The sequence below is a fragment of the Humulus lupulus genome, chromosome 2, assembly GCF_963169125.1.
Source record: "Humulus lupulus chromosome 2, drHumLupu1.1, whole genome shotgun sequence".
Taxonomy (NCBI): Eukaryota; Viridiplantae; Streptophyta; class Magnoliopsida; order Rosales; family Cannabaceae; genus Humulus; species Humulus lupulus.
Genome location: NC_084794.1, coordinates 292,899,278 through 292,910,424, shown reverse-complemented (window position 1 = coordinate 292,910,424; position 11,147 = coordinate 292,899,278). Strand labels below are relative to the sequence as shown.

At 32.2% G+C, this 11,147-nt stretch overlaps 1 protein-coding gene across 1 annotated transcript; it reads right to left on the bottom strand.

Moving 5' to 3' along the window:
* Nucleotides 1–1,502: 1,502 nt before the first annotated feature.
* LOC133819809 (elongation factor 1-alpha) lies at nucleotides 1,503–4,229 on the bottom strand. The gene is made up of 3 exons (XM_062253155.1): nucleotides 4,098–4,229; nucleotides 3,105–3,585; nucleotides 1,503–2,686 (listed from the first exon to the last, which is right to left on the bottom strand). Exons 2-3 carry the CDS (start codon nucleotides 3,564–3,566, stop codon nucleotides 1,805–1,807), a joined length of 1,344 nt encoding a protein of 447 aa, XP_062109139.1. The 5' UTR covers nucleotides 3,567–3,585; nucleotides 4,098–4,229; the 3' UTR covers nucleotides 1,503–1,804.
* Nucleotides 4,230–11,147: the final 6,918 nt, after the last annotated feature.

The window sequence follows — 11,147 nt, the reverse complement described above, 5'->3', positions numbered from 1 at the left end:
AGGTCTGACAACTAAACAAAACAAACTAAAGCGTTGCAATGATCTGAAGCCAAAACCGAGTTGGAACATGAAGAGGGGATTGTCCACCACAAGGCTCACCACCCCCAATAGCCACTACCCATTCCAAAAGCCCACCAAAGCATCGCTACCCAAACCTGAGCCAAGGCCATTGAGGTGCACAGGGTGGTGCACCATGTGAAAGAACCTAAAGATGAAACACGCAACCCACAACCCCTGGAACAACTGAGCAAATCCACAAGTGCCTCCAACCAAATAAGAACACCCACCATTGTTAGATCTTAGACCTTAGAAAAAAGCCAATGTTGTTGACCAAGAAGGAGAAGCAATCATAGGAGGACGAAGTCACATTGGAGCACAAATCCCAATACCAATCAAAAGCCTAGCTAGCAACGAACACCCTCCCAAAAGGGGGACATCTACAACCCCTCTAGAAGAGTTTGATGCACGCCAGAGGTGGCATTGCCTCCCTAGCCAAGAGGAGAAGGTGAATATTAAAGAAAACTTTTGGCGACTAAGGTTTAAGAGAGAGAACAAAGAATAATAACTTTGTATCTTTTGTATTCGTTATAATATTGTGGTTATTTGCATAAACAATACCAAATAAAATTTGATAGTCGCAAAAAAATATTAATTCAACTTTTTGACTACAATATTACTAAATTTTTTATAATAGTTGCATTGAAATACCAATTCAATTTTTTTTTACAAATTAAAAAAATTAATTTGGTACTTTGTAAAGATTTGGTATTATTGAATAAATAAATTGATACTTAAGTACAATTAATCACAAAAATTTGATATTTTTATTGCAAATTTGCCAAATATTTTTGAAGTATTTGCGTTGTGAAAGATAATGCATTTAGTCACTATTGCACCAGTGGATGTTTTTAATGGTAACTCCACTCATTATTATTATCACTATTTTATGCATTGTTTTATATAAGCTAATTGCCAAAACAATCCAATGGATAATTGCTTTAAGAAGTATCCTCCTTAGGCTGTTTCAGAAAATCAGAGTTCTTTTCATTCCAGTTGATTCATTACTGATAAACACAGAATAAGAAGAAAAAAATGGTTATGCAGCTATGAAATTGGTATGATCTAACAAATATTTTTTACAGGATGGAATAGTATTTCATTGAGAAAGTTATGCTTGGAATGGGTGTTTGCTATTCTTGAGTTCATCTGATTATGAGATGACTTCCCTTAATGTCATTCTCTTTTAGGCTTAATAGTCAAGTTTTGTGTACGTTTTTGGTTATATTTAGGTATAGTGATTTTATGATTTATTAGTCTTTTTCACCTTTTTATTAACTTTTTAGTTTATGGTATTTTTTAGTATTAAAAAAAACAGTTTTGTGGAATCTGGATTAATTATATTCAATTTTCATGGTCACTTTAAGAATATCTTTTGGCAATATTTATCACACTCAAAGTCGCATATATATAAGGCAAAAGAGTATAACAGTGCTAGACAAAAATTCGACATTGTAAAGCTAATAATATAATAAATTTTCTTTGACACTCGAAATGTTCGACAAGACCTAAATAAAACTGTTCAGGAACAACATAGTGCAAAACAAACTCAAACGAAAAGTGACCACCGCCTGTCAAGCACCCAATTCTGAGTGCAACGACTGGAAAGCGAGCACAAACTAAAACGACCCCAAACAAAACTCAATAAATAGTTCAAAACCACACAGTAAAAATAAAACAACTTATTACGATAGAAAGATAAATAGTACTTCGAAACACCATCCACAGCAATTTCCATTTGCACAAGTCACTTCTTCTTGGCAGCAGACTTGGTGACCTTGGCTCCTGATGGGTCCTTCTTCTCCACATTCTTGATAACACCAACAGCAACGGTCTGACGCATGTCACGGACAGCAAAACGGCCAAGGGGTGGGTACTCAGCGAAGGTTTCGACCACCATGGGCTTGGTTGGAACCATCTTAACCATACCGGCATCACCGTTCTTCAAGAACTTGGGTTCCTTCTCAAGCTCCTTACCAGACCTACGGTCAATCTTGGTCAGGATTTCAGCAAACTTGACAGCAATGTGGCAGGTGTGGCAGTCGAGAACTGGGGCATAGCCATTGCCAATTTGACCAGGGTGGTTCATGATAATGACTTGGGCAGTGAAGTTAGCAGCCTCCTTGGCAGGATCATCCTTAGAGTTGGATGCAACATAACCACGCTTGAGATCCTTAACTGCGACATTCTTAACATTGAAGCCGACATTGTCACCAGGAAGAGCCTCCAGAAGAGCCTCGTGGTGCATCTCAACAGACTTAACTTCAGTGGTCAGACCAGTGGGAGCAAAAGTGACAACCATACCAGGCTTGATGACACCAGTCTCAACACGACCCACTGGTACAGTTCCAATACCACCAATCTTGTAGACATCCTGAAGTGGAAGACGGAGGGGCTTGTCTGAGGGTCTCTTGGGCTCAGAGAGGTTGTCAAGAGCTTCAAGAAGAGTGGGACCCTTGTACCAGTCAAGGTTGGTAGACCTTTCAATCATGTTGTCTCCTTCGAAACCAGAGATGGGAACGAATGGGATTTTGTCAGGGTTGTACCCAACCTTCTTCAAGTAGGAAGAGACTTCCTTCACAATTTCCTCATACCTGGCCTTGGAGTATTTGGGTGTGGTGGCATCCATCTGCAAGGAGTAACAGAATCAATGAGGATGATAAAATAATCACATATACAAACAGTGAACCATTAAGCATCATCCGAATGTAAAAAGTATACAAGCGTAAACACAACAACATTTTCCAATGTTGAAGATCAAACGGGAGAGAGAAGGAATTGCACCCCCAATAGTTCTTTTTCTGAGAACTACACCAACTTGGCCATCTCTCCAATAACAACAAGCTCAAAATTCTTCCGATAAAGTGGGCTCTAGTCACGGTTTTGAACAACAAAAATGTCCAAGAATGCCAAAACTAATATTCAACTAAGCATTTTACTGTGAGAGAGCCCCTTTATCGGATAGAGTCATCTGAGGGTCAGTTATAAACAATAAATGTATACACACACATGAAAGAAAAGTATACAAAATTGAATTGACTCATCACCTTGTTACAGCAACAGATCATCTGCCTGACACCAAGGGTGAAGGCAAGAAGAGCATGCTCACGGGTCTGTCCATCCTTGGAGATACCAGCTTCAAAACCACCAGTGGTGGAATCAATGATGAGAACAGCACAGTCAGCCTGTGAAGTCCCAGTAATCATGTTCTTGATAAAGTCACGATGTCCGGGAGCATCGATGACTGTGCAGTAGTACTTGGTGGTCTCAAACTTCCACAGGGCAATGTCAATAGTGATACCACGCTCACGCTCAGCCTTAAGCTTGTCAAGAACCCAAGCATACTTGAATGACCTCTTGTTCATTTCAGCAGCTTCCTTCTCGAACCTCTCAATCACACGCTTGTCAATTCCTCCAAGCTTATAGATAAGGTGACCAGTTGTGGTCGACTTGCCGGAGTCGACATGGCCGATGACGACGATGTTGATATGGATCTTTTCCTTACCCATTACGAATCAAAATTGTAAACTATAACACAATAAAAGGACAAGTCAAGATCAAATTCAGAAACCCAAAACCAAAATAATACTAAACATACAAAACCCCAGATAAAAATCAAAGATTATTGAACGCACACATGCATCTGACGACGTATATAAAAAACTTCAACTTTTTAAGATGACACTTGGGAATTACAAAAATAGATCTTAAAAATCATTCATAGTCAGAACAAAAACAACACATCTTAACAACTAAGACCCAGACATATAATTTCAATTAGCCAAAATCAATAATCCATAAATTATAATCAAAACCAAATGCTAAACTAGTAAACATGGAATTATACAAGTCCTCCAGATCATAAAATCAAACAAATTCACAAAATTTTAACAACCGTCGAAAGGAAAAAAATATATATAAACCACTGAAAAACCCACTAAATCATCGTCAAAATGAAAATATCAAATTGCAACACCCAAAAATTAAACCATAGAACAGATCGGTAAAGAAAGGAAGCTTGAATCCAGAAGAATAGATACCTCAGAAGAAATCGAAGTGGCCGCGAAGAATGAAAAATTATTTCTCTGCAGCAGCTCAGCGAACGAAGTCAGGGGTAGGGTTTGTGAGCCACTGCGTCCTCTATTTATAGCCGAAGCCCTCAAAAATAAATATAATCTAGGGTTCTTCACAGATAATCGTTTAATTATTAATTTACTCTTTGGTCCCTCGATTCTAAAGGAAATGACGATTTTATTCTTCTTGCTTGCTCTTCAAGCTAAATTAAGTGAGCATTATATATAGAATTATAGTTTGACGTGATTGGTTAAAGTTTGGAGGATGATTTTGTAATTTGGCAACATACTAATTAGATATTTATTTTGAAAAATTATAAATAAACAAGAAAAAAATTATTTTAAAAAATATCTACCCAAATTATCTTTAACAATTAGTCGATCATAATTTCAAACATATTTTAAATTAATATTTCAAAATATATTTTTTTAAAATTCACTTTAAATATTTGGTTAGTTAGTTTTTTAAAAAGAGAATATTAGAAAAATATTTCTTCTATGAAAATCTAATTTGCAAACATACTAAAAACGTTTATTAGGTATTTATTTTGAAAAATTATAAATAAACAAAAAAAACTTATTTTAAAAAATATCTACCCATTTTTCGTAAAAATTAAAATTAAAATTATTTTTAACAATTAATCAATCAAAATTTGAAACATAATTTTAAATTAAATATTTCAAATTATTTACTTTCAAATATTTGGTTAATTAATTTTTTAAAAGAGAATATTTCAAAAATATTTCTTCTATGAAAATTTTAGTTTTTTTTTTAATTTTAGTATTTTTTTTAATAATCAATCAATCAAATGTTTTGTGATTTGTTTAATATTTTCAATTTAAATTAGTTTCAATAAAACTATGATCACAAGTAGTTTTAAGTTTTTTGTAGTTCCGTGTGAGTTGTATTTTTTTTTGGTTTTTTGCGGCAATAATGTCTATGTAGTTAATTTTGTTGCACTTAAATACTTATGTAAAAATTTTGGCAGCAATAATGCTTACCGTTAATGTTTTTATGCAGTCGTTGGTCCCTGGCAGTTAACTCTGATTAGGGACCAACGTGGTAGCCACGTGGCAGCACCTAATTGGCCCAATCATTTTTATTTTAATAAGATATTATAAATTTTTTTTTTTTTAATTTTAGTTAATTAAAATTTTAATTTAAAAATATAAAAACTATATTAAAAAAAATTAAACTGATTATTAAAATAAAAGTATTCTTCAACCTCACCTCCCCCGACAATGGGTCTTCTTCAATCTCACCTCCCCCGACCCCATGGGTTTTCTTCAACTCACCTCCCCCGACCCCATGGGTTTTCTTCAACCTCTTCTCCCCTCGACCCCATGGGCTCCACCCTCTTCGATCCCCTCGACAAGCTCCGGTCCCCCGACCCCATGGGTCTTCTTCATATATATTCCATATGTAATACTATCTAAAATCTCTGTAGCTTTCCTTCTATTTTTATTTTTCTGGGTTGAATTGAGTTCTTTCAAGCTTGGATTTTGGGAAGTTTGGTTCGTGGTGTGATGGTCAATTTTCTCTCGATTTTTTTTTATAGTTCAAGCTTGGATTTTGGGAAGTTTGGTTCTTATTCTTCCATGAAGGGAGAGCGAAAATGGGTGAAAAATAGTTGCAATTTTTCTATCAAAAAGATAGAAAATACCCAACTGGTTCGAGAACCAACAGAGCTACCGATGCATGGTACTGGAAAGCCACATGAAAAGATAAAGAAATTTTTAAAGGCAAAACACTCGTTGGGATGAAGAAAACTCTAGACCGGAGCTTGTCGAGGGGACCGAGACTCCACCCATGGCGTCTACCGGAGCTTGTCGCAAGGCAGGGGTCGGGGGGAGTAGAGGTTGAAGAAGACCCATGGGGTTGGGGGGAGATGAGGTTGAAGAAGACATTATTTTTTAATAATCAGTTTAATTTTTTTTAATATATTTTTTATATTTTTAAATTAAAATTTTAATTAACTAAATTTAAAATATATATTTTTATAATATTTTATTAAAATAAAAATGATTGGGCCAATCAGGTGCCGCCACATGGCTACACGTTGGTCCCTAATCAGAGTTAACGGCCAGGAACCAACGTCTGGACCAAATTCGTAACGGTAGGCATTATTGCCGCCAAAATTTTTACATAAGCATTTAAGTGCAACAAAGTTAACTACATATGTATTATTGCCACAAATAACCCTTTTTTTTCAATAGTATACAACTTGAGATTTTGTAATTATTCTTCAAATTGCTTTCTATATTTCATTTTGAACATTGCAAAATTTTCATTTGAGTTTTAATTATGCTCTTGTTATTTAAACTTTAGTTGTATTGTTATATTTTTTAAACTGTGTTGTATTATTGTTGAAGTATATATATCATGAATGTTGAATATTGCTTAATTCTTTCAATATTTAGTTTTAAACTTCACCACACCACAATGCAATATATAAGGTGGCCATTTGAAGTCATATGTGGTGTGGTATAATATGAAGGAGTAATGATATGTGCACTCAAATATTACATGCAGTGAAGTAACATTATTTTTTTAAAACAGTGGATTCTAATTTTAATAAGTGTGATTGGCTAGGCTAAATGTGATTGAACCATCTTCAGATCTCACTCAAGAGTTTGTTAATATGTTTATTAATCGTCTCTTTAGTGTTATATTGATGTGATGCGCAAGTATCCACAAGAGAGATGTATTGTTGCTATATTTTTTATAATGATGTTTTGATTATCATTAGGTCTTTACTCATTATTGGGGTTAATAATTCTCTTATGGCGGACATTGTAAACGACTCAATATTTAGCCTATGTTGATCATTTTAAATTATTTTGTAAGTATTTCGGCACATTATGTACTTTGTTGGATTAATCCTATAATGAAATTTCCTATTACTTTGAAAAAAACACATAATATTTTAAAAAACTATGTTAGTTTTAACACAAACTATTTATTGATTAAAGTGTGTGAATCTTCAAAAGATTGCAAACAAAAGTTATCAAGGAAATTTATCTAATAGAATGTAATGGTGATGAAATTTTAAAGTAAAAGTTATAAATTATAGGAAATTTACTTATTTGGTACATTGTGTTTTTACAAAGTATTATTTTGATACCATCTGCTTTCAATAATGCTCATACGATACACTGTATTTTAAAATCATACATATTTAATACCATATACTTAGATTTGATTGATAAAATTTTGTCAATATGACCAAACTGTCATCAGTTATATGTAATTAAGTAATTAAATTTAAATTTGAAATTTATATAATTGATAGTAGTTTGATTAAATTGGTAAAATTTTATTAATTAAATTTGAGTTTAGGGTACCAAATATGTACAATATTAAAATACACAGTACCAAATATGTACGATTTTAAAATATTGAGAACTAAATAAACATTATTGTAAATACAAAATACCAAAATGATACTTTGTAAAAACACATGGTACCAACTGATACCTACCCTCAATTCTATTTCTACAAATTAATATACATATAGTGGTATTTATATATACACATAAACATATGGGATTTTTTCATAAATATGGTTTTTTAGCTATTATTGTGCAAAATATGGGAATTAAACTTTCCCTAATCTATATGGAAAAATTTAATCAACAAAAAGTTAATTTATGGGAAAACTAACTACATATGGTAATTAAAATTTAAGCAAATACAAATCAGCCCAAGGAGGGGTAGAATCGTAATAAATAACACAACACTCCTCAAAATCAATCAAACCCATTACCGTGACATTGCCTTTTCTCTGCCGTAACTCTGTCCAATTTCTTCTTCCATCTCCGGCTTCCTTCTCCAGCGATACCTTCCTTCTCCGGCGAAAACTTCTATCTCCGACGACCACCTCAACATTTGATCAACAATAGTTATTTTCAAACTCATCTCAAGCAAAAACACTTCAAGAAAATCTGGTCACTTTTGCAAGAAAATTGGTGATCATCTTCTGCAAAAATCAATTCAAATTAAAGAAATTTTCCAATCAGTTCTGCTGCAATTTTTGGCATTTCCAACAACTTGCATCTTTTGTATACAATCAAGAAACAAGGTATGCAAAAATCATCACATCTCTCAATTCTATTATATTGTCATTTGCTTCTATTTCAGAATATTAATTTCCTAAACCTACTGATAAATGTACATTGGTTGATCAGAAATAGACAAAAAATAAGAACTATAAAAAATTTAGATTCTAATTTGTCTTTTCAATAAAAAAATCATTTGATATTTGTGTGAATTTTAATTGCCAAAATATTCAGTAACAACAAGGTAACCGGTTACTTTGAAAATCAGTCAATATATTCAATTGAGTGTTTCAGTAGGGTACGTGATTACAAATTAAGGTAACCAGCTACCTTAATATATTCAATTCTATTCTATTGTCATCTTCTTCTATTTCATAACAATTAATTTCCTAAATATTCTACATAAATCTATTTTGTTTGCATAAAAATTCGAAATTATTTTTTAACTATTATCTTGAATATAATGATAATAGTGATGATCAGGGTGTGCTTTATAAAAACACAAACAATTTATAAACTAAAAAAATTTAAAAAAAAATATTTAAACCTACTGATATATGTAGATTGGTTGATAAAAAATAGACAAAAAACAAGAACTATGAAAATTTTAGGTTCTAACTTGTCTTTTCAATAAAAAAATCATTTGATATTGGTGTGAATTTTAACTGCCAAAACATTCAGTAACAACAAAGTAACCAGTTACCTTGAAAACAGTCAATACTTTCAATTAAGTGTTTCAGTAATTTATGTGATTACAGACTAAGGTAACCAGCTACCTTAATATATTCAATTATATTCTATTGTCATCTTCTTCTATTTCAAAACTATTAGTTTCCTAAATGTTCTACATAAATATATTTTGTTTGCATAAAAAATTGAAATTATTTTTTAACTATTATCTTGAATATAATGATAATAATGATGATCATGATGTGCTTTCTAAAAACACAAACAATTTATAAACTAAAAAATTAAAAAAAAATATTTAATCCTACTGATATATGTACATTGATTGATAAAAAAATAGACAAAAACACAAGAACTATGAAAATTTTAGATTCTAACTTGTCTTTTCAATAAAAAAAATTCATTGGATATTGGTGTGAATTTTAACTGCAATAACATTCAGTAACAACAAGGTAACCAGTTACCTTGAAAAACAGTCAATATTTTCAATTAAGTGTTTCAGTAGGGTATGTGATTACAGACTAAGGTAACCAGTTACCTTCCCTAGTAACAACCAACTAACTCTTGAAAAATTTGCCAAATTTTGCAGGTATGGACAATACTACTTTTTTGGTTCAATTTGGAGGCAAGTGGATTGAAAAAACGAGTACGAATGGAACACAATGACTGGGATATTGATTTCACCAAATTGTTCTCTTGACAACTTGGTGAATTTGATAAAAGAGGATATAAAGGAAACAATATCAACTATTGAAGTTTATTATCAAGTAGCCAAAGGAACACCACCAATGAATGTTGAAACACACAATTAAGTGTTGTTTCTACATGGAAATAAAGAAAAAAGTTGCTGCAAAAATAACAAATTTACCATTGTGTGTCACTATAGTTCAAGAATTAAGCAATGAAAATAACCTTATTCTACTAACAAATCAGAAAGTTACAGCAGAAGAAATGGAGGTGGGGGCATTATTAATGCAAGCAAACAATGCTTCCATCAATGAAAATATGTTAACTTGAGATTTTAACAATCAGAAAAAGCAGAAGACATAGCTTGATATTTTATAGCAAAACAACCATATCATAACTTTATTCATTAAATGAGTGTCTTTCATATTTATAAATTGTTATTGAGTATTATATTAGGTCTGTTACAAATTCAAATACATTGAATGATTACACAAACATATAAAATTCCTTTTAGAATAAATTGTTGGTTTTTTTGTTGCATGTTATATATTTATGCCACCAACACCTGAAAAACATGTTTTTTAAAAATTAAACACAATAGTCTAGGTAATTGGTTACATTTAATATATCCTAGTTACTTTAAAAAGTGGAATATATATTATATATAATTATTAAACGTGAAATACATAAAAAGAAATAAACAAGAAACTAGGCACTTTGCTCTAACAATTGCCAAAAAAAAGAAAAAGAATAGCAAAAGCATCAAGCACCAAAGATAACCAATTACCCCTTGTATATAAAATGAAGACCAAACTAATTACCTGGTTACCATTAAAGTATCTCAGTTGCTTTAAAAAGTGGAATATTATAATATATAGTTATTAAACGTGAAATACAAAAAAAAAATTAAATAAATAAAATTGGGTACTTTTCTCTAACAATTGCCACACAAAAAAATAGCAAAAACATCAAGCATCAAAGGTAACTAGCTACCCTTTTGTATATAAGATGAAGACCAAAAAAAGTACCTAGTTACCATTAAAATATCCATGAAAACTAATTAAATATATACAGATAAAGAACACAAAAAAGATCAAAAGATATATAAAATAGTCTTAAGTAACCAAGGTCTTACAATAGTAGCAATTTAACATATACAAGTATCCAACTAACTATTTGTCATCATTTCCAAAAGTCAAATATCCTTTCCAAAAGCTGATATAGTCTAGAGTATAGACAAAATAAAAAAAGTCTAATATCATTTCCTAAAGCTTCCTAAATAACCTATGCAGCAGTCTTCCTCATTTTCTGCCTCTTATCCAAAAGCTTTTCACTAAACTCATTGTCAGTCAAATATCCATCTTCTTGTTTCTTCTTCCCATGAAAATACAAGCTAACAGCAATATCTTGGCGAAGAAACTGAGTATCAAGTTCTTTTGGCATCTCGGCATTCGCCACTCGAAACCTCCATTCTTTGAAGCCGCAACACTTCGTACACCGAAGTAAGTCAGCTCTGATCGACGACTATGAAGACCACAGCTCGCCTCCATTCACCGACCACTGTTCGCCTGCACTCAACTCCGA